The sequence below is a fragment of the Perca fluviatilis genome, chromosome 5 (assembly GCF_010015445.1).
Source record: "Perca fluviatilis chromosome 5, GENO_Pfluv_1.0, whole genome shotgun sequence".
Classification (NCBI taxonomy): domain Eukaryota; kingdom Metazoa; phylum Chordata; class Actinopteri; order Perciformes; family Percidae; genus Perca; species Perca fluviatilis.
The window spans coordinates 16102849-16128111 of NC_053116.1; the positions used below are offsets into that span (position 1 = coordinate 16102849).

General features: G+C 40.8%; 1 protein-coding gene across 2 annotated transcripts; it reads left to right on the forward strand.

Moving 5' to 3' along the window:
- Positions 1 to 510: 510 nt before the first annotated feature.
- LOC120559610 (fibulin-2-like) lies at positions 511 to 24228 on the forward strand. Of its 2 annotated transcripts, XM_039801456.1 has the most exons (17): positions 511 to 589; positions 2885 to 4349; positions 10160 to 10274; positions 10753 to 10882; positions 12475 to 12676; positions 13283 to 13501; positions 14239 to 14349; positions 14927 to 15025; positions 15885 to 16016; positions 18765 to 18902; positions 19681 to 19821; positions 20103 to 20231; positions 20852 to 20977; positions 21353 to 21469; positions 21578 to 21706; positions 22117 to 22240; positions 22645 to 24228. In XM_039801456.1, exons 2-17 carry the CDS (start codon positions 2999 to 3001, stop codon positions 23000 to 23002), a joined length of 3621 nt encoding a protein of 1206 aa, XP_039657390.1. In that variant the 5' UTR covers positions 511 to 589; positions 2885 to 2998; the 3' UTR covers positions 23003 to 24228. The 2 variants fall into 2 exon arrangements, with proteins under 2 accessions (XP_039657390.1, XP_039657391.1); XM_039801457.1 differs by lacking the exon at positions 18765 to 18902.
- Positions 24229 to 25263: the final 1035 nt, after the last annotated feature.

Consider the following 25263-nt stretch of genomic DNA (forward strand, 5'->3'; position numbering starts at 1 on the left):
ACCATGCAGTAGGAATTCCAGTAATTACAATTATAATACAGTTATCCAAAAAGCTCTGTTGACAAAGATCACAAACACCATGTGATGTGTAATCATGTCTGTATGATTAATTTATTAGTGTGGCTTTTGGGATCTCTGGGAATAAACGGCATGTCAATGATATGGCACCTAATGGTAAACCAACTAGCTGCATATAGTGAGGTTGAACACTAATAATTGTGAACATGCAAATGTACAAATACTAATTATATAAAAAGTAAAGATTCTGTAATTTTTTATCTTTTCTACACCATATCCTAATTGATTTTTGGATCATAATAATAATAATTTAGGTAGACAACACATTTTCCACTGACGTTGCTCCATGTTAAGTCATTTCTCTTATTTTGGATGATTATAATCCAGAAAAGGGAACCGAAATAATTTCGAAAGAGTTGGAAGTAATTCTATGGAAGTTTGTCCCGCCCCCGCGGAAAATAAAGGTAGCGAGGGCGCTCCCTGCCAGCCTCCCAAGTCGGAGTCAGGACATAAACTTTACGCACAAGTTTCCTTTAGGAGCAAAGCGGCGCTGCAAGGTCATAGCTGCAAGGTAGGCAACGGGATTTTTATGGATAAAAACAATCGATGTCAATGCACGATTTGTTAGGCTACATTGAGCATTTTTATTTCCACTAGACATGTGAACATATAGGGACAACTATTTAGATTATACGTTCTGTGATCAATACTGTCATATTTTAAAACTTGTTTGATTTTTAGAGACATAATTTCTTGCCTATATGCTTGATTGGCATGATTCCATGTGTGCGTAGACTGTGAAGTCCAAATGTTAAAGTCGCCTCAATAACACGCTGAGAAATCATCAAGTGGTTTGATAACCACAAATGCCGTTGAGGTCCCCAATTCGACAGCGAGTGTGCTCTTTCACATAGGTTAATAGCCGACATTCGCGAGCCATTCATTAGCCTACCCGTCATTGGATTGACGTTTCAGCGTAGGCTATATTCGCTCGAGTGAAAACAATGTTTGCACCGGTTTTCACGTGCGTATGTGCGTGCGCGCGCGGATCACAGTGAGCAGAAAGGATAAAGGTAACTTTTTGGCTACTGGGATGGCAAGGCACACAGTCGCTGTTTGAAATGTTTTGTGGGACCTTCCCTGAACTGATAGCTGAACAAACAACCCAACAGACCTACTTTTCATTCACAGAAAGCATGAAGGTCTTTTAAGCTACAACCAGAGAGAGTTTTTCTCTCAGTCCATCAGATTTCATTATCACCTAGTGGCCTTTTTTCCTGTGTTAAATGTTCCCTTTCACTCATGTTGTAGACAAACAGAGTTTCAGTGCCTTTAGGGCTGAGTTCAACACACCATGGCAGTGGGCCATGTGCCTGTTAAAGACCGCAAGATCTGGTAAAATGATTTTGTACACCAGCAAACAAAGAGCTGTAGTGCACTTTGTGTTGTTCTGTAGCGTTGCATGCTATGAAGAAAGACACAGCTACAGATGTTATGTTTATTTTGATGATCTCTACAGTAGATCATTGTGAATGCCGTTGGATTTGATTTGATTTTATATACTGTAGAAGCACTGCATGTTTTGCTCACATAGGCTGGAATTAGATTCACCAATATAAGTGCAGGCAGATTGAAATAACCAGGTTCCAGCATGTCTTTTTTATTTTCTAAAAAGATTATAAGTAACACCTACGTTCTTGTACTGTATGTTGCAGCAGGAGCTCCATACTTCCAAAAACAAGTATAGGCTGTTTAGAAAAAGTAAACCGTAAACATCTTCTATCTTTTGCTCTCTGTATCTGCTCCTCTTTTGGTGGGAAACATTTCCAAGGACATGCAATTTGGGGGGAAATGTGATAATGAAATAGGCTGTGGAAAGAGCAAGACTGAAATTGGTTCGAATCATTTCAGCAGGAAATGTCTTAAGATGAGTTTGTCATGCAGAACATTTTTGAATTTATCTCTCTTTATGAAGCTTTTTTTTTGGCAAAGTCTTTTGCGTTTGGCACAAAAGCAAGCAGCGAGGAAAAACAGGAAAAGTAAAATAGAAAACACCTGGTTCTCAATGTGCTTGCTGATTTGAAGTCACATCACTTACTCACAGAATCAAGCCTGTCACATTCTGACTTTGTGCTGCCACTGTCTCTGTACAGTTGGTGCATAAAGAAAAGCTCGAAAAAATCTCATCAAATCCATTCATTTTTATACCTTTATAGGACTTTAATAATTACAAGTCATATTTTCTTATAACAGTACTTGTGCTACTTTACTGTCAGTATCATTGGTGTGTTACTGTGTCCCTGCAAGAGCACGGTTTGCATGCTCCACCAACTATTATAAGCAAAAATGAACAATGGACTCAAATGACTGTACAGTGTTTCCACAACATCCCGCCATATTCTGGGGAGGCATAACATTTTATGAGAATACACTAACATATGCTGCACATAGATAAACTCAGATAAGCAGTTCTCAACACAATTAGAACACTGATTTTGTATGGCAAACTTGAACATTTTCATAGAAGGGAGGTTTTGTTATTTCAACTTTGTTTTTTCAACAACTGGCAATTTTTGTTGGGTTATTGTTGTACATATTTCCCTTTAATCTTACCTTTGGCCAAATTTCCACAATCAAATATAAACCACAGCTTCCATCCCCTGTGGTGCCCAGAGAGTAGGCATGGAAAAAAATGAACATTTGGCAGGTGGCCAAATTAAAGCAGACAGGTTGTTAAGTTAAAATGTGTTTTTGATAATAACTGTGAAAACAAACCAAAACTAATAGGGCACTGATTTATATCAAGCTGAATGCCAGATAACACTTGTACTGTAAATATATCATTAACCACTGTTTACTTTCACAGGCTAAAAGACACAACATTCTTTCTCATCTGGAATAAAATCTAGCCTGAAGAGGACCTTACTTTGAAGAACTGACTTACATTTTTTATTTATTTTTTGTACTTCTTTTATGCAAAATGAACATTCAGAGGGCAACGTTGTTTTTATGTTGGATGATTCTGTGCATGGACACCTGTCTAAGCCAGAGAGACTGCACAGGTGTGGACTGTCCTGTTCTGCAAAGCTGTATTGAAACAGTTTTAGAGAAGGGTGCCTGCTGTCCCACCTGTACACAAAGGGGCTGCACCTGTGAGGGTTACCAGTACTATGACTGCGTCCAAGCAGGCTTCCGGAAGGGGAAAGTCCCAGAGGGGGAAGCTTACTTTGTAGATTTTGGAAGCACTGAATGCTCCTGTCCCCAAGGAGGAGGGAAAATAAGCTGTCGTTTTATTCCGTGTCCTGAAATCCCCCCCAACTGCATTGATATTTCACAACCTGCAGATGGGTGTCCGCAATGTGGGCGGATTGGCTGTACCTATGGCAACAAGAAGTACGAGGCGGGACACTCCTTTCAGGTCGACAATTGTCAGGTTTGCCACTGTCCGAATAATGGTGGGAGGTTAATGTGCTCACCTATCCCCGGTTGCGACCTTCGTAGTTCTAATAAGCCCATGTGGGCTACGACCACTGAGAACAACAACCCTTTAGGAGACATTAGCAGCCGTGATGACAACCGACAAAGGAGTCCTGTGGAACCATTTTCCAAGCTGGCAGTGGGAAACACTTTACCACTGTATAAGCAAGACCCACCCAGTTTTGGCACAGGGGATTATGACTACACACTGGCAGGGCCAACGTCCTCCACTATCCAAGATCTGGCCCAACCACTGGAATCTACTACAGTACCGCCAGTTTATCCAGAGTCAAGCTCCAATTCCTTCAGCTCCCATGATGACAGGAGACATGAGCTGAGGGAGACACAAAAAAGCTCTGATTCAGAGAGGAGCAGCGAGGCTGAGGTCACACATAACATGGATACAACCACTACAGGGACTCAGAGCGAAACATCAACATCGCTAACAACTACACAGGGAGTGACCACAGAGAACCACAGGCCGCAGCAGGAAGTTGCTGACAGAACCATTAGACACAATAGTGGCAGAAACGGAGTGGCACAGGACACTTTAAAAGACACAGCATACAACGCCCGTGGAAACAAGGGGGCCAGGCATTTTGGCCATCACAAACATACTCAAGGCAGTCGTACAGGAAGTCATGGCGGCTCCCATTCTGTCGGCCATAAGGAACAAGAATCAGTGGAGCACAGGCAGACGCTGAGTAGAGAGGAGCAGACTTCATACCCCTCAATACAGTTCAGTCCCACCAGCAGAGCTCCAGTCAGGATGAGGGAGGATGGAGAACAGCCTCAAAGACAACCCCAAACCCTCTACAACTACAAGTCTCAGGATGTGGAGGGAGATGCCGAAGGTACGTTTTAAAGAGTTTTAAGTCATCTTTTTATGATCAGTATCCTAACTCTTCTTGTTTAACAAAGTGATTGAAAGCAGTTGAATTGAGAATAAATCTGAAACAAAAAAATCATACATCAAAAAACATCACAGTGTGATGATTTTATAACCCAGCGATGACGACGTTAGGCCGTTACTATTTCAGAAGACATCTTCCTTTTCCTTCTCTCACATCCTGTCTTTTGAAGAGGAATTCATAATCACTCTATAAACCCTAACCCAAGCTGGCAATGGTCCAGGAAAAACAATTGTTCATGAAAAGTCTGTTTTCCCTGGATACCATTTATCTACCTTAACCATTCAAGTTGAGAGAATGCTATATTTATTTCTCTAGAGGTTTGTAAGTAGGGACTAATACTAAGCCTAGCGCCATAGTCACATTATTATGCTTCTAATATGTCTGATAAATTCTTTAAGAGCACCTGCAACTGCAAATTCTCTCCCTACTATTACATGCTCTGCTGAGAGCTCTGGGGTTGTGCATCCTGCTGCCTGTATCCTTCATGTGATTATCAGCATGTTCTGAAACAGATCAACCCCCTTCAAGGCATACAGGCCAATCTACTGCACACCCCAGGAGGGAAAGAAGATGAGGAAGTGATTACTAGGATGTCTTGAAGATGAGTTACTCTGCACTGGGAAACATGAGAAAAACAACATGTTTTATTCCAAAATATGATGTTTGGTTACAGATAAAATATAGATTTATAACATCTAATAATCTCATACAATGTCATATAATAATCCAAATTTAAGATGTTTTAGCTTTAATGAATGTGATTTTATGCAGTTATATACCTAAGTGTTAATGATTAATAAACATCCTGCCAAGGAAAACCTAATTACATCATAGTTCCCCATACTTGATGGCACAATGTAGTCTCACTATATTTTAAGACTTTCCTTTGAAGTGAGTGAAATAAATTATGAAGGATTGAGATTTATGAGCCTTGTCATTTCATCCCCACTCCAGTGGCTGAATTACTAAAGAAAAGAAATCTTTCTTATTATTGCATTTTGTCCATGCAAACCAAAATCCGGAGGTGTGTAGTTAACCTACTTTACAATACTATGATTTGTGTTGAGACCTGTCAGGACTTTTCTTTCCTTTCAGCACCTGGCCTCCATAGGTATGTGTAGAATATGCTGAATGTATCTGTGAGGTGTTTCTGTCAAGTTCATTTACCAGCACCACCAGATAATATAGGAACTGGACTGGTTTGTTGCTGTTTGCCATGACACATTTAGTTAAGGAGGGCTACAAACTAAGGTCAACTCTGGGTAAAATGTGAAACTGTGTGAAACGTCTGTGAGTTAATATAGAAATTCTTTTATTCATTCAGGGGAAACATCAGATATTTGTTTTGACACATTTTCCACAACGTCCATAAGTGCATTAGGATAAAATCCAACTATTCAATTGTGAATTAAGGCTTCATGGAAGAGAGTTTGAGTTGAAAGATATTTTTTTCTCCTGGGATAAGGAGCTCAAAGTAACTGGTGTGGCTAGTCAGTTTGTAGGATGGAATGACACTGCATGTATACTGGGGAAGGTCATTGGACTAAGGGAAGATTTCCAGAGCGCTGACATGTTAAAACAGACAGGAAAAACCCAGCTGATAAGGGCCTTGACTAATGCCTGTTATCAATGCCATTAGCAGAAGATGCCAAAGTTATTTGGAGAGGAATCGAGGAAGCATTTATAATGAAAACACAACCATTATTCTTTAAACATAAATACACGCCTTTGCAGTGGAACACGGCCCAAGATAAATGTTTTTTTCTTTCAGTCAATAACTCCTGCTCATTTTCCCTCTCTATTTCCAACCAGAAGCAGTGTGTGCTCAGAAGGGGGATGGGGTTGTTCAGGCTTTCTGATGCTGAGCTGGACCTAGTATAGGATTTCTTGGGGGTTGTACCTGTGAGCGGCATAATACCCATGTGATGAATGAGGCCACTGTTGTGGCTTGATTGCCAGACGCTACTCACTGCTCCCTCATGAGCCGGTGTGATTAGCTGTCTCCCGTGAGGCTGCTGGTTTCCCAATCTTCCCAGTAATCACCTCATCTGAAGCACACCTTCAGACATTCTCCACTCAGTAACTTCCCCTCCTACACCAACCTTAAGACTGAACTAAACTAGAGGAATGGTAGAAATGGATAAATGGGTGAAACTGAAGCATAAAAAACATTTGAGGTGAGGTTGGAGTTACTGAAGAAGTGATGTTCTTTGTCAACGGTACTGTCACAACATGCTGCATATGGGAGTGAGCTGAGCAGATGTGTAATTTTCCTTAGGATGAAAAGGAGGGTGAATTCCAGAGCTGGCTGTGTGAGAGTTCATTCCTACTGTACCATTACTGTGAACATAAGTTTAAAGAAGATAGCTCACTCTGGTTAATCTAGGGTGCCTTCCAAGTCATTTCCAGGAATTCTGGCATATCTCCCATCCCCAACATGTCCTTATTTTAAAAGAAACGCCTGATCCACATGTCACCCATGCTTATAAATAAAACATCTGCTCCAAATGCAGGAAACCACTCATTAAAGAGACCCACTTCATAAGTAGAGAGTGATTGGTGATAAATTGCAGCACAATAACAGATCTGCTTTTTGTACCATCTGTATTTCTGTCTTTAACATACAAGCAGCTGTACACAGATCTTTCAGACTTACAATACAAGCATGTTTTCCCCTTTCATTTGAAATCTTACATTTATATGTATGCTTCATTAATATAATGATTTATAGTTACCTTTAATGGGGCTTGTAAAACTAGCCAATTAGATAATATTATTCCTTTATTTATTTTCATCCATCAGGTCCAAAATCAGGATTTGGATGGATTTCCTCTGGCAAGAAATAAGCAAATTCCCTGTGTTCTGGTTTGTGAACACACCTTAGAATATATAAAGCAATGGGAAACCGGTTCAGATTACAAGACTGTGGAGAATATTTGGTCCGAGACGCGCAGTGGAATACACTTAACCAATTTAATATGCAAAAAGAATCTCTAATGCTGATGTGGCCTTGCAGGAACTTTACAAAACATCACGGCTGTATGCACGCTTGGGTGTGTAAGGACATGTGTGGCATACTTAGGAAACACAAGCTACAAGTCACAGTAATTCAATGTACCATTAGTGATATGTCCTGGCAGTATATTTTAGCTTTTCATTCAGGTTATCTAACCACAGAGAGGTGTAATTGGATTGGAGGTTACTGTTTGAAACCATCAAAGACTAATGCAAGCCCTCGGGGCACTCATCAACTAAACCTTAACCCCGATTAAGACTACACAAAGATGAATCACATGAATGTTGGCTCACAATCTCAGGGAGATTAAGACATAAGATGTCAATTATTGAAACCTGAATTGGCCGTTTTGGAAATGAAGTCATGGTGACAGCAGGAGAGCCCTCCCTGTTATGTCACATCCAGCTGTTCTTGGACAGTGATTATGTGTTTCTAAAAGACACAATATCTCTGCAAGTACTCATGTTGAAGGTGAGAAGAACATTGTGTCACTCCCTTCTGAGCTTAACCCGGGCCTATACACACACACACACACACACACACACACACACACACACACACACACACACACACACACACACACACACACACACACACACACACACACACACACACACACACACACAAATGCTTTTAAGCTTTCATCATCAATTATCTGACATGTTCAACCACGTGAGTTTGTATGTCATGGACCTTTGGCATGTGCTGTTATTCATGTTGTTGGTCATGTTCTCTTCAGCCCATGTGTATTATAAGTCACTGCCAAGTCCACAAAAGAAAAGACACATGAGCCTTGATTAGTGGCAGTGCACTATGACACCTCCAGACATGTTGAGAGTTGCCCTTTTTGGTTGTTATTCTAGCTTCATATTTTCAAAGGGTGTGATGTCACCAGTTTTGGATTTGGACAAGAAAGCATCTGGTGTTAATTCTAGTCTAATGGAAATGTATAATTACAGGCCTGGGACATAGAGATGCTCCTGGGCCACCTTCAAGTGTGTATTTTAGATTTCCATTGTGCAAGCACAATAAATCAACTTAGCTAATTATTGCACAACTGAATGGAGCAAGTTGTGATATAGTCTTAATTAGAAGGTCTGTCAAAGAGACAGATATAAATAGTTCATCATTGTCTTCATCCCCAGTAGTTATTTTGGTGAAACGGTCTCCCTTTAAAGTCATTTGATCTACTTAACCCTTTGTTAACATGGTGATAAACTGTATGTATTTTAACTCTGTATACATCCCACATTTTGGATGGACACATGGAGCAAATTTGTGCAATGTTCATAACGGGTGATTCCACCTGGAGAAAATGAATAGGAGGCAAAAGAAGGAGGATGAATAATTATGTTCTTTGTCTTTTAATATACATTCACTCAGGTTCAAAGGGACTTGTTTAACTGCCTAGCTGGCACAGATACTGTAGTTATGTATCAAAGAGGCATCGTGCCTTTCCAAGGTTTAGATTGTCTTCTTTTTATACCTTTAAATTATGCCACTGCAGCAGTAACTAGCTCTACTCTAAATAATTGCCTTATCTAGAGGTATTTCAACAAAAATAAAGTGGATGTGGAAGTTGAAATGCTACAATGACCTTAGGCACTCTGTCTGTGCGGAGCTTCATCTACTTTGAACTGCAATAATAGTTTTGCTTGGTCTCTCCTCTGTGTTACCTACGCCATCATTTAAGGCTTATATTGGAACAGACCATGCTGTGAGAGGTACAGTTTAGGATTACATTTTTAATCAGACATTCATGGTCCCCATAGGATGGACCCCAATAACGTTGGTGTTCCACTGACTTTTTTCTGTAGCATCACTTCAAATTTAATACTTTGGTTTTTGACCAAATACTTACAAAAACTTATGACCATTAGCCTCAGCTATACTTTGCATTAAGTGCTAGTTAGCAAATGTTATGCGAAACTGATGGTGAACATGTGAATCAGGTGAAACATTACCTGCTCCTGTGGTGGCCAGTGTCAACGCATACAACATAATAATAAATGTAACTAAACATGTTACATTAAATTTAAGAGGGTTAAGTTCAGTTGTGATGAGATTGGATAGGTTAAGTTAAATAAAATAAAATACTCAATGTCAAAAAATATTGTGTTTGGTGTATATCCAGAGAGGCAAATATATTGACCTGTTGACTGTTAAGTCATGCAGGTCATGAGTTCCATCTCTATAGCACTGGAGCCACAAATCAAAGCTGGAATGTGCTGCCCTGTTATTGAAGGAACAAACATGCATTTTTCCTGTTAACTGGATAATGTAGTTTTGCTCTGTCTCCTCCCTGACCCTGTTCGAAGTGAAGTGCTAATATGTCACTCTTGCACTCTACTCCAGCTCTGATTAACAAAGAAGGAAAATTTTAATCTGAAGGTAATTTTATAGAGTTTTGGGTTACATACTTCTCCCTGCCAATGAAAGTTAGAGCCAAGTCCAGGAGTCTGAAAAGAAAAACACACGTGTAGCGTGTAGTCACCAAAACCAGCTCTAAGTCTGTTTCTGAGACAAGTGTTCCACCAAAGATGAAATCCAGTTGCACTTCAGATATCCTGTAACCAGATGTTATAGAATCTCACTGATGGGATTCTATGATGGAAAATGTTAAACATCCTCTTCCAGCTGAATTCACATTGTAACCATTTCATATCATTCCTCTGATACGCTGGCTGCGCTGAGTGGTATAAACCTGGCACTGAGTTTTTGTGTTGCATTATAGTGTCTGCCAAGGAGCTGGTGAAGACCTGCTGCGAGACAGGGGAGAAATGGGCTTCAGCTAATGGTCACTGTGACAATATGGAGCAACCCACAAAAGATAGGCACTCCATCTGCTGGTAAGGCCATTATTAAATGCCCACTCACATTATTTAGCTTAATTCTCATAACTAAATACAACACCGTAAATCATCTCAAATTATCTTCTGTGGAAAGGTAGTTGACTGTTTAACCACTTAATTTTACTTATTAGCAAGTTGAACTCTGAGAAAGATCAGTAAAGTGACATAATTAAAATGTGCAAAAGCCAATGCCAAAGAAATGTTCATATTTTGTTATTGAGTGTTTTCTTACGAGATCAATCACATTTAGGTTGATTTTCTTTGAAAACACTGAATGGTCATCAGAGCTTTGACCAGTAAATTATTAAGGTTTTAATTTTTAATTAAATGTATAGAAACTTGAAAACAGTTCAGTCAGCTCTGTAGTAGTAGTCATGGGAAGAACAGCCAACCCACTCATTGTTGCTATAGGACCACAGATGCAGTCCATCACTTGAAAAAGCAGTCCTTTCTTCTTTGTGCTTTTCTCTGCCAGGACTGCCCAACAACAGTGCTGCAGAGGTTCCCTGAGAGAAAGTCGGTGTTTGGCTGGAATGAATGCAGCCAGAGCAGGAAATATGTGTCAAGAGGACGTCAGTGATGAATGTGGGATCGATTCCTACAAGGCAAGCATCTATGACCAGATACCCCCACAAAGAGCAAACAAAGTTCACTGGGTTCACAGTTAAAACTAATCACATTTTTAAATTTTAAATTAAGCCCAATGCAGTCTGAATTAGCAATTGATGCATGCATTAGTCACAGTAGAATTGAAAGCACCTATAGATGTTAATAGTCTGAAGCCAGTAAGAGTCTCTCTGCAGTGTTCGTGTACACTTTATTCTAGATATCTCCTCTGAGCATTACTGCTGTGGTGCCAATTCCCTGTTATTCAGTTACCTTATTTAATTTAGACAAAATGATTTATTACAATTACGGCTGAAGATTCCCACAGTCCTAGAGCTTTACTATACCTTCAAAGCAGACCTCAGGAATTGGAAATGTGAGATGTCAATTGTTTGGCCTCTCTGAAATTGTGGAAACATGGCCTGATAAATGATGTGCTAAAACAGTAGCAGCGGTAGACACAAGGCTATTATGGCGGTCAATTAGGGTCAAGTCGCGGTGACTGTGTAACTCTATCGTGTTTGCCCAGATTCCCAAAGCAACTAATTTCCATCTGACCTTGGTGTTGAAGGATACCTCACCCGCTCAGAGCATGGCTCAGAGGCCCTAGAGCAGCATGGGGCCATTATCGACTCTATACTGCAGCAGTACAGCTGTTAAATATTGGTTTTCACCACCTTTCTATAGGACTCCTGCAGATTTAGTAATATTATGCTATCTACAACCACAGTACATCAGAGTGGTCATTACTTCAGTTTTATGTTTCACTCTGTACCTATGCATTCTAAGTGGTGATCTTGCTGAGAGCTACAGGGAAACAGAGTGAGAGACTGTGAGCAAGGGGAGAGTCGCCCCACATTCATGCTTGTCCTATCAAAGTTCATTTCAACAAGATTAAGAGTCTACAGCCAGAGTCCATAGGGTAAGCCTCCAAACAGTCTACAGAGACACAGTGGTGGTGCTATGAGCTAAATGCTAATGTCAGCAAAATAACATGTGCATAATGCATGATACCTAAAGCAGGTAATGTTTACCCTGTTCACCATCTTAGTTTAGCATAACAGCATGCTAACATTTCCTAATAAGCACTACAAACAGAGTACAGCTGAGAATGATGGGAATGGTGTTAGGTTTGCAGGTATTAGGTCAGAAAAGTATTGAAGAAATTAAAAATTTGCCCTTATGATGGCAATTGAAGAAAAGTTAAGATGTGATTATTATTATGTTACTTCATCCTTAGGGGTTGACTAAATGTAAGTAGTAAATGGCATTATATTGATAATGTGAAATCAAATCAGATGAAAGCCTCATGGTGGCGCTAGGAAAAAAAAAGTCGAGATCACCAGTCAGTAATCCTCTGCGAACCATTATGTCAGTACAAAATTCTATCGTTCTATAGTCTTGACCAATGTGGTGGACCGTCAGACCGGCATTGCCATCCTTAAAGCCGTGTTGCTAGCATCCCTAAAAACAAACTGTGCATAGGTACAGTATGGACCGATGAGTGTAGCCTTCTTAATTAAATGTACAATAGCTACTCTAAAGAGCTACATGACACATGATGTATAAGGACTGACTGTGTGACCTGCAGGAGTGCTGTGGCTGCTGCTCTCTGGGGCTGCAATTCCACCGTGAGGGGCATCGCTGCGAAGCCCACCAGTACCTGGGTTTCCATTGCAGACATGTCTTTCTAACCTGCTGCAAGGGGGAGGAGAGTAGGGCTGGGAATCAAGACGGCTGGCATACTGTCAGAGAGAGGCCCGCTCTCAACTCCACTCCACAGCCAATAAAAGGTACTGTCAACAAATATTTGCTCACACCCTAGAATGTAAATCCATTGCATGCTCCATAGCCAAGGGAGGCGATGTTGGGTGGGGGGCATTGATACACACCAGTGCGCTGCCAGGGAGAAGTACCAAATATACAGCATACCAAAGACAATCCATTTTCTTTAAAAGGGAGCATTGTAGTAAGATCCCCCAACCCTGCTGAAAAATGTTGCGCCTCATTGGCCTCCCAGAACAAAGTATAGCAGCCCAGGTCACCTCTGCGCTGTAATAATTTTAAGAGATATAGTGCCTGCCTGCCTGGCAATTTAATCCCTTTTCAGTAAACCACTGTTTTGTTGGTAGTAACTCGTTTAGGGTAATAATGTGGTAAAGTGGCAGTTGTTGGTGCTGTGTATTTATCCCTGCAGAAATAAACATTACAATAAAAACATACAAGGAAATAAGTTCTCTTGTAGTAGTTTTGGCCATTGTTTCTTTTCTGTAATTATTATATTTGGTATTTTCCTCTTTGGAAACTTATCTAACTATGTTAAATGTTTTATGCAGTTTTTCATATCATGCAGCCATATTGCCTGTGAGAACAACAGCCACTCTCTCCGTGTGCCGTAGTGTCTGACAGCCCGTACCCTAAAGAGGCCTTCTCCATTGGTGAGGAGCGGGATGGGGAGAATGCAGTCGAGGGTCCTGTTGAGGTGGAGGACATGGACGAGTGCCTGATATACGAGGGCAACATCTGCCACCACAGATGTGTCAACACGCCAGGCTCTTACCGGTGTGAGTGCCTCCCTGGATATGTGCTGCAAGACGACGCTTTCACTTGTGCACAAGGTAAAGTAAAGACCACCGATCATATCACACAGTGCCAGCAGACATTTTCAGTGATGTTAGTACACAGTAAAGCGACTCTCTGTACCCGTTGTTCTTTGAAATATGATTTACAGTCTGCATTCCTGTCAAGAAGAGCCCATTTGTTGTAATTTTTATACGCATTCACAGTGTATTATTTTCCTGGTGTGTTTGAGTTCCTTCCTGTCTGCAAGCCCTGATACTGCCTAATAATAGGTATTTGAATCACACACTAACATCCCTTTCCTGGACTGACAGTGATGCTTATCACGTCTCTGCTGTTGTCCAAGGGCTTTTTAGCTGAAGAAAATAAACATTTTTACTATTTGTAAATCATTCTTTGCACAAACTGAAGGTCCATTCAAGTCCTTTCAGGTAATGTTGTGTGCAGTGTACCAGACTTTAATCAACAGTGGCTTTCACCAACGCAATCCTGTCTCAACAGGATACTAATGTCAGAGCTCTCAGCAAATTACAGTGAGGGATGGGGCTCACTAATAAAACCAAATATTTTTCTGAAGGCAATGTTTTTTCCTGTCTCACCTTCACTGCTATTACAGCTTTCATCTGTAGCTTCTAGCCTCATATCGTTAGATGAAGATGTAAGAATTACACAAGGTGTAAGCCTCTAACTAAGACCGCAGTAGATTGAGAGGTGTAATTCTTGATTACAGTGTAATTCATCACTTCTGTGATGGGGATTATTCATGTTTCTGCAGAGACGGTGGACAAGGAGAACAGACTGAACGAGGATGACAGAGCGGCAGTGGAGCCCATTCTACCGCTTCCGACCCCCACCCACCCCCCTGTTCCAGTCAACCCCTGTGAAGGTTAGAACACGTACAGCTTAATGAGGGGAGAGGGAGCTGCAGGCCTGACAGCCCACAACGAGCGCTTTCATTCTTCGCTTACGTCTTAATGGGAGACTGGAACACGCATTTTGATCCAGTTGAATATGTTTACAGGAGAAGCCAGCGTGCAGGCAGCTTTAGATTGACATGTTTATTATGTCAAACTCACCCTTTCCATGAAATGTAATTGTGCTGCAAATGTCAAACACAAGTGGTGAGATGTTATCAAAGGTTAGTTTGTTTTCAGCATCAGCCACTCATTCACAAGTTCTCCATATTATAATCTGTGCAGGGTCACATTTTGTTTGTCTTGTTTGGTTTCCATGACACCAGGGTGGAGGTCTACCACACTGTGGGCCAAAAGTAGTAAATACAATATGACCAGGTCAGGGATCAACCTGGAAAAAGGGAAATGAGCAAATGGCAATAAAATAAATAATGTTATGTTTCCCACCCAGAGCCTCAATGCTCTCATCTGTTTCACCCTAAATATTGTTGTATGGACTAGTAGTACAGTATGTTTCATTTAAAACTCACTATACAGTATTATTTTCAGGAAGCCCATGTGAGCAACACTGCACCTCAGTGGGCGGAAGGCCACAGTGCTCCTGTTTCTCAGGATTCTCCCTTATGGCTGATGGACGATCCTGTGAGGGTAAGGAACTAAAACTTAGTGATAATGCTGATTTGTTTTCTTAAATCACACAAGGATAGCATGTGGAAAGTTTGTGCAATCACAGAAGTGAAAAATGGCTCGCAATTTCAGCCCTCGTTTCAGTCGTGTTTTTCAGCCAGAGGAGTTTGGTTCAAGATGACGAGAATTTCTTGGCAAGACTGTCTGCCACTGATTTGTCTTTTTCTCTAATCAGCGCCTCTATATGTGCAGAGGAGATACAGCCCTAATCGCCTTCACTCTCAAAAACACACACACAAAAAAAAAAAAAATATATATATATATATAAATGGGAGCCCTTCTTTTCATCTTGTTCTTAAACTGGGTCTCTACCAAAGGGTTGATAACTATCCATGCATTAGCCCGATATATCTTACCAACTACATCTCATATGTGCCTTTTATTTCCACTCAGAATGGTGGCTAAATGTGTTTTATCATGAGGTTGATCAGCTACTGCTCTATGTGTCCAAGCGGTCTCCCTGGGGATATACTGTATCTAAGTTAAGCCATAACCACTGGTCTGTCTCCTGTTTGACAGCCGCAAACAGTGACACAGAGAGAAGCTCAGTATGGTGACAAATTTCTCATTGTGTGGATGTTACACCCAGTGGCCCTGCCCCTAATCTCTCTTCCAGTGGAGGGTCCAACCTGTCTCTCCAATCTGCTTTTAACTGCTGACAGCAACACACACACACAACGACTCAGTACTTTTGTACATCTCCTTATCCGCTATTTCTAAACCTATTTTCATCCAGCGTCTTCTACTGTGCACTATTCATTATTTATTCTCTTTCTTCACACTGACACATTATTTGTTGTTTTTTTCTTTTAAAATCCAGACATAAATGAGTGTTTCTCCATGAGTGTCTGCCAGTTGAATGAGCGCTGCGTGAATACTGCAGGGAGTTATATCTGTCAGAGACCGATCACCTGTCCCCCGGGATACCAGATCAGCAACGACATTTGTGAAGGTACACCTCACCTTATTAGTATCTAAGTATTTACTTTCACTCACTGTGAATATGTTGTTAATACCAACAGGAGAGCATTTGTATTACTGCATGTTCACAATGTAAGGAAAGCACATTGTTCAGGAAAACAATCACTTTGACCACCCTTGAGAGTAATTATTAAAAATTAGATTTTTTTTTATTCTTCACATCCAGTGATCATGTAATTTCGTATGTGAGTACACAGACAAGAGGGAATAATAAGCAATATTAATCCAGAGAAATATTTCCATAGTATTTGCTTGCTGTTAACTCCTAGTATGAAGAGCTGCCTGTGTTGTCTTTGCGGGTGGCACCCAACTGGCAATTGAGAAATGCAATTGTAAACCTCCCAATACGTCTCATTATTTCCATGCACCATAAATTGAGCCTGTGCAGAGGTCTCCATCATAAAGCAGCAGCATGTTAAGGAAGAGGGACTCCTAAGAGGCGTTTTAGATGTGCTATTAGTGATGTTTGCCTCTGCAGATGGGTTTCTGTAAACTCAGGCAAGGAGACTCAGTTAATCCACAGCTCCATGTGAATTTAAAGAATATTCAGTCAGGCAAAATGAGCATTTAACAAGAAAGTATGTTGAAAGGTAAACCTCCAAACAGCTGCCACTTTGGGCTGCCGTCATACAGTGCATGCAGAGTGAAAAGAAACGTCTTTGTGCTGCGCTACCTATTCCCTATTCATGGCTTACTAAGAGACTGTAATGAAACACTCCTTTTGCCTCCTCTCACAAATGAAGTAAAGTAACCGCACAAGGAGAAACTGAATTGGGTCCCTATCCCTTGTCTAAACAAAATGATACTCAGGTAAGACCATGAATTAATTGTGCAATCTTGCATCAATATCCACTGTCTTCCTAACTCAGTTTTGTGCCATAAATTACATCCTTTCTTTTCTTTTGGTGTCATGGCAGAGCTAGTAGCTAATGCGGCATGAATTTCCATAGTGCAGATTTGCCAAAATGTACTCAATATTAGATGAAAAAGAAGGCTCTGGTGTGATCTACAGCTAACTCAGTAATTTATGGTAACATTACACTTACTGCCACATTATCCAAAGCATGGTGGGTAGATTAGGGCCAAAACATATTAGGAAAATAGGTGTTTTTATTTTTTATACAATCAGTGGATTGTATACAGAGTACTAAAGCAAATAGTGTCCCGTTATCGTGGTATTTGTATCCCTGGAACATCAATAATCTATGCAGTCATATTTAATTCATATACAAATACGAAAAAAAAACTTTGGAAATAGAGGCAAACAAGAACAACAGCCATAGCAGCTCTGTGAAGCTGTACTTAAGCCAACAACAGCATATCATGGCAATGCTTTTCGACAGAGGAATCACAAATCCCTGCAATGTTATTGCAATCCATCAGATAGTTGGGATGTTTTAATCTGGGCGGAAGTGGTTGACCAACCAACCAAACAACAGACTGACATAACTCTGCATAGAGCCATACCATTAGCCTGGCTAAAACTCCCAAATGTTAAACCCATTTAAAATTGCGTAAAGCTTTTCTATTCATAAAAAGAATCCCTGCACATGCATAGTATCTTGATGGCATTTCAACTAACCTCATTCTGGAAAGGTGAAAACTGTTTAAAAAGCCAAGGGTTAAAATTTCCCCAGGAGGTCATAGCCAATCCCTCACACATTTATCCTGCTTCCTAGCTTTTCTCTGTCTTCATCTGTGTCAGGCTCACTCAGCTCCTGCAGACTCTGCCAGGCTTGTGACAGGAGCAAGGTGCTCAATCACGATCTGCTGTTTAGAGACCTACCCTATATCAGCAGGGTTGCTTGCCAGGGCTGTTTTAGGCCGTGCTACAGCACTTACAGTGGAAAACTCCTGCAAGCATGCTTGGAAATATAATACACTCATGCATTATGCACACACATACACACACACACACACACACACACACACACACACACACACACACACACACACACACACACACACACACACACACACACACACACACACACACACACACACACACACACACACTTTGTGTTCCTTTGAGATTATGATTTTTCTCCAGCTTTGGTTCATACTATGGCAACAGATGTGGAAGGCTGATTGACAGGAGGTGAATCCCTCAGTAGACAGGTGTTAGAGGGCTCTTGGAGAATATACTGCAATGTTCATTTACACACTGAAGAGGCCTATACTGCATGTGACTTCTGCTCGTTTGACTCATTAGATCTATTCATCTAGCTGAAATATTAAACTGCCATTGTGGTTGTAATTCAAATCAATTCAATTTTATTTATAGTATCAAATCATAACAAGAGTTACCTCAAGACACTTTACAGATAGAGTAGGTCTAGCCCACGCTTTAATTTACAATTACAAAGACCCAACAATACTAAGTGATTAGTATAGATACATTTTAACGTTTTAACGTTTATATTGTAATACAATATTTTTTGTAATACAATAAGTTTACACTTGATTATCTTCTAGAGTATTGACAGGGAAAGCATTATGATAGATGAAGAGCAGTAAAAGTGAGCACCTGTACAATCTGCCATTTAACCACATTGCCATCTAGTGGTTATGTATGGCATTATATGTAAATATTCTTCAGCATGTAGTTACCACATGTAGTAGATTATTAGACTGAAACTAATAACGTAATAATGTGGTTTTTTTGCAATTAATCATTCATTCAGTCATTATTAGCTTATGTATTAATCATCTTCCTTAGATATCAATGAGTGTGTGCAGCAGAGCCATAACTGTGGGTTCGGCTTTGAGTGTGTGAATACCGAGGGCTCGTTTAGGTGCAACCCCAAACCTCGATGTCCTGTGGGCTTTATCCAGAACGTACAGGGCAACTGTATAGGTAAGGAGAATAACTTTCTCACTGAGATGATTATAAACTTGCTAATACCCATTACAGCGAGGTTTGCAATTGTGCAAAAATGATTAAGGGCAAAATGTATGGAGATTTTCATTCAGTTATACATATGTATTTCTGGGTTTATTTGTGCTAATAGATGAAATAAACTGATGTTTGTTTGGGGGAAAATGAATGAATGAATGTGCGGCACTGTATTAGGGTTAAATCTTATATAGCAAGCAAACAAGGGTTTTACATAACACAAGTGAGTGAATCAGGCCAGCTACAAAATTTCCCCACAGGTGAATCATAGTCCATGTAGACACATGGTTGTACGCCATGCAGGTGAATCAGTACGGCTTCAGTGACAGAGGGGTTAAATGCCACACAGACAGGAGATCAGACAGGTTGCTGTTAGGGGCTGCAGAGGGGTGGATAAAAGCCAATCCTCTGTCCTCCTCCAGTACAAACTGATGCTTTGGAATTAGCCCCCAGGGGCAGGAACTGGGGCATGTCGAGGCAGCCGACGCCCCTGTGAAAGGATTGTAAAAGAAATGCTCTAAGAAATGATAAAATTGAGAAAATGTCAGACACACACACACGCCACAAAGTTATCCGAGGGAATGCGACTGTGTGATGTGCGTTTGCTTTGATATCACGCAGTATGGCTAAGAGCTGCCCTCTGGTCTCTCATGCCCTGCCTTGATGCCTTTGGGTCTTCCTTCTTCTTCTGTCTTTCTTTATCCTTATCTCCCTCCCTCTGTCTCTCTCTCGGTAACAGACATTGATGAGTGTGGCGCTTCGTCCCAGCCATGTAGCCTGGGATTTAACTGCATCAACACAGTGGGATCCTACATTTGCCAGAGGAAGATCATATGTAGCCGTGGCTATCATGCCAGTCCTGATGGATCCAGATGTATTGGTATGATTTGTAGTTGTCACACATGAAAAATGTGTAATCTGATGGTTTAATATACTGTCTTGAGGACATAGATGTAATTCAGGCAAGAGAGGTTGGATTACGAAGAATGGCGTTATTTTTCGCCATGTTTTTCCGTTGCAGCAAAGAATAAATACAATTTCACACACTAAGGACATAGTTAAAAAAACTAATAACAACCAATAACATTCATTCATGGCAGCTGGATGTAATTTCATTGATTTCTCCATCCCTTTACCATTCATGTGTGTCTTGCACTGTAGATGTGGACGAGTGTCAGGGCGGTCTGCATCAATGTGGAGAGGGTCAACTGTGCCACAATCTGCCTGGTTCCTATCGTTGTGAATGCCAGACGGGCTATCAGTATGACTCATTCAGGAGGATGTGTGTAGGTATGTTGTCATATACATCGTCAAGAAGCACATGCTACATGCTACATGCTGCACATACAAGTTTTAAGAGAAAGAAAAGTGGAGCTTTGTATATTTCGCCTTTACTCCCCTGTCTCTCAATTCCCTGCTCATTCTGTTCTCTTCTTCGGTTCCTTTTCACCCTTCATCACTTTCGCACTACAGTACAGCCACCCCACTTCTATGTCTGCCTACTCTGCTGCTCCTGTTTATTATTCTGCGGTGGGAGAGCTGCTGCTATTTCCCAGGCTCTGCTGCAGTAGCCACTGGGCCGATCACGTCTCCTGCTGCAGAGGACTCTGTTCTGCTCCTGCTGCTGCGGCTGCTGCTGCTCCCTCTCTTTGTGATTCACTGTGTTGTGACTCTCATAATAATGGACTCTGCTCAAGTGTTTAGACTATCAGCAGGCAGCTGGTCCCCTCACATTACACTCCCGTTGACATGCACTCAAACACGCACAGGCATGCACACGTGTATACGGTCGTGCAGTGCAACAAGCATGCTAATGCTTGGTTGCACACGGGCACTTGCACACATGGGTGCAAACATACATATGCAATACACACTCACAGAGGTATGATGACACTGCTTCTTCCTCTCAGATGTAAATGAGTGCTGGCGCTACCCAGGCCGCCTGTGTGCCCAGACCTGTGAGAACACCCCAGGCTCCTATGAATGCTCGTGTACCTCTGGCTTCCGCTTATCCGGCGATGGGAAGAACTGTGAAGGTGTGTGTGTATTAACGCCTGCCTGCCTGGGTGTGAGAGAGTATGTGCATCCATGTGTACGTGTTGGTGCATGTGGTTGTATGTTTTTTTGAATCTGCTCATGACAGTATGTCTGTGTGTGCCTGTTTTGTTGGTGTACCAGGCTTGTGTGTGTGTGTGCATGAACAGTGCAGATTTCTAGACTAAGCTGATATAAAAGCTGGCCACTGTACAGCATATTTCTGATGAGGGTGATGCCATGCCTTAAAGCACAAACCAGTAAAAACATAATTGGCTTAATAACAACATTGTGTTTATATGTTAGGATAAAAAACATTGAAAATCCTTTGATCAAGTAAATTGTGACAGTAATGAGCTCTAACCTCTAATCTCCAGATGTGAATGAGTGTTTGGCCAGCCCATGCAGTCAGGAGTGTGCCAACATCTATGGTTCCTACCAGTGCTACTGCAGACAGGGCTACTACCTCAGGGAGGATGGGCACACCTGTGAAGGTGGAGCACACTCTTGTACACATCACAAATACCACATTTATACCAAACGTATGTTTGGGCAAGTTTATGAATCAATTTCACATGATTTACTCCCTCCTTGTCATCCAGACATTGACGAATGCTCCCAAAGCATTGGCCATCTGTGCACCTATAAGTGTGTGAATGTTCCTGGCAGTTACCAGTGTGCTTGTCCTGAATATGGGTACACCATGTCTCCAAACGGACGCTCTTGCAGAGGTGAATACCCCTCTAAAAACAAAACCAACAAAATGCATGCACACTGTACTGTAGCAGCATCATTACATTAGTACCTCATTGACTTCTGCTCTGAAATATATTTTAAAAGTGGCTTTGCACCCATTTAATTTTACACAGAGTGTACAGTAATGGTTATGCTCAGATAAATATAATTGGTACTTTTACAGTGGCTCGGTAATTACACAGACTGTAAAACTTTATTGGCCTAAAACTCTTGTCTCGCTAATTTGATTTTTTTACTTGAGCAGTTTTTCCCCACACAAGGACTAGATTTTGTCTTACATGTTTCTGCAATGAGGCTTTTCCTCAAAGTTCAATCGTGCTGTGACTAATGTGTTTCCTCATCTCCAGGCAGTAAACCAGCCCTTGTGCATTCTGTGTGTTTTTAGATATCGATGAATGTGCCACGGGGGCCCATAACTGCTCTCTAGCTGAGACCTGCTACAACATCCAAGGAGGGTACCGCTGCCTTTCTCTCAACTGTCCACCAAACTATCGCAAAGTGTCCGACACGTAAGTGATAAAAATCTGTTAAAAATCCATACCAATGTTTAATATGACGCCTCATTCATCTTTCATGAGGTTGACATTATTTCATGTTTTTTTTTATGCATATGAGAATCTATGAAGGATAATTTAGAATGGAGTTTTCCTTTCAAAAGAAGAAGAGGGAGGGGAGTAAAATGACAAGGAAATCCCATTTAAAGTGGATCAGGACATGTCATAAAGCCATTAGATGGCATCAATCAGTTTAAATGTTGGTAAATCTGCTTAATACATGTATATTCTTTGTTTGCCTTATCACTCCTTTTGGAAGTACTTGATTTGGTTTTCTTTATAAGACAATAAATCTTGCACTTTGAATTACCTTGTTGTTGGAAAGTTGCCTCAGCTTGCCTTCCCTGTGTCCCCTGTAGGCGCTGTGAGCGGATCAGCTGTCCTAACTACATGGAGTGTCAAAACTCTCCTCTGAGAATCACCTACTACTACCTCAGCTTCCAGTCCAACATTGTCATCCCTGCTCAGATCTTCCGCATCGGACCCTCCCCCGCCTACTCGGGAGACAACGTTATCGTCAGCATCACCCAGGGAAACGAGGAAAACTACTTCAGCACCCGGAAGCTGAATGCCTACACGGGCGCTGTGTACTTAAATCGACAGGTCGAGGGTCCGAGGGATTTCTTAATTAATGTGGAGATGAAGCTTTGGAGACAGGGGACGTTTACCACTTTCCAGGCCAAGATCTTTGTCTTCATCACAGCCAACTCACTCTAACAGTTACAGATGTGCTGTGTGGCCACTATGGACCTTTTTTCATTATCACTATTTACTATTTAACAATGTCATAAAAAAAAGTATACCACTGTCTGTTATGATTGAATAGTTACTCTCGCATCCAGTTGATGTTAGTATTAAAACATTGCTGTAGGAGTAGTAAAATATTCAGAAACTACAAAAGAAAGAAACTACAAAGCTTTGTGTCAGCTTCTGTTTTCATTGCAATTGCATGAAAACTCTGTAATAGCAAATTATCTTTTTTTTCATTACTCACCTTAAATTGCTATCATACACATCATTAATTTCCATGGCTCGAAAGACCCATGCAAAACACATTCCTTATTTTACAAAACCCATCAAAATCGGAATCCAAATTAATGACTTTGGAGATACAAAGATATTTATTATAACACCAGAATACAAATTGCATTAACAGTAGAATCCCCATCTCCCTTTCCCTCCACACATATTCAACATCAGCCCTGTTTTGATTTTCTTAACCAGATGTGAGTAAAGCATACAAGTGATAACAGGCAACCTCTAGCTTCAGCCCAACTCTTTTTTTCATAGTGAGAGACTATTGTATGCCAGTGTTCTGCTCATATCATCTATTATCAGATGATGATGTGTAGTTTGATAACCCTGTGGTGAAAGCAGAAGAAATAGTTTAGTTTCCATTACAGTGCCTAAACGATTTTCTTTTACCCCCGCGCCGCTGTTTTTATTGTCTTTGAAGTATTTTATATTATATCATTTTATATTACTCTATATGGTGTATTTTTGTATCCCTGTAATAGACACATTATGGATGGATGTATCATATTTTTTATTCTAGATTTATAAGTTGCAAAGTATTTTAGTAAAACATAAAAAAAACACCAATGTGGTTTGGTGAGTATTGGCTAATTTTATTTATTAGGAAGAATATTGTTTTTATTCAACAGACTTTAATTATGCACTCATTTTTGCTCATACGCTGTATATAGCAACACATTGAATTCCTCAGTGAAGTTGTTAAAGTATATAATCCATTCTTGTCAGGGCATGCCACACAATAAATATCCATGCCTATTTACATACCTGTTCACACCTTGCTAGTGAACTCACCATGCATGTCGTTCATCAACTCACACCTGTTTGACGCACACACATTTTATGAAAGCTAATAAAAGCAATGATCATGTTTGATATCTGAAATAAAAAATAATTATAGTCTTCTTATATGCATGTGGAACATCTTGTAGGCTCTACACGGATCAACTCCATCTACTGTAGGTTGTAACATAGAAAGAGTTGCACTCCCACCTACAGGATGAATGCAGTCCTACACCCTAATGTTCTGGCTTCCTTTCAAGGCAACAGCAGTGTAGAACAGTCTAAAAACATAGAGGAAGGTGCACCGAATTATTATGAGCCAATTAAAGTATAAAAATGTTGCAAGCAAGGACTGAAGACATTTTTCATTTTAAGAAGCTCTTCCTTCAGCTATAAGATCACCTTCTGCCTCTGCTCAGAGTTCAGCGAACCTCCCGGACCTGCTGTAATCATCGGAAAGGGTGTGTGTGTCTCTGTGACAGATGTATTAATGCATGTTGCACATCCAAACAGAGCTGCTCGCCAGTTTTCTGGTCTCTGAGATGATCTATACCGTTGAAGGTCAGTTCAACAAAAGAGACAGATTTCTGTGATTTCTGCACTAATTTTAGTCCCTTACTCCTCGCTTGGTGAAAATGATAACAGCCTTTTACTCCCAAAAAGAGTCAAGGAAACATTCAGTACAGCGTTCTCATTCTTCGAGTCTAAGACGTTCCTCCTGACATAACTCATAATAATAGCTACGTGTGTATGACTGACTCAAGCTTTCAAACACACCCAGTGACTGAGATGCCACTCTTGGTATGTACAGTACATAACGAGCCCTAGAGCTGTGATTGATGTCTCTTTCCCCTAATTAGCTTTATCTGCTCTTCAAGATTAGGTGGTGCTGTGTTTCAGGGACAGTGAATCACGCATGCCAGACAGGGGAAGAAACACACATCTATTATGGGTTTAGGGACACTGACAGGAAGTTTTTGAAATGTCCCGGACAAAGGAAGAAGGGCTGTAGGAGAGTTATAGTAACTGTACTGAAGTTCATTAGGCCTGCAGTGTAGCGTCAGTCTTATTCCAAAAATATTTGCAATAATTATATAATAACATGATGCTGCATTTGGTTGAAGGGTATGTGAGGGATGGTCTGGGGAAATCTGGGTTAGCAT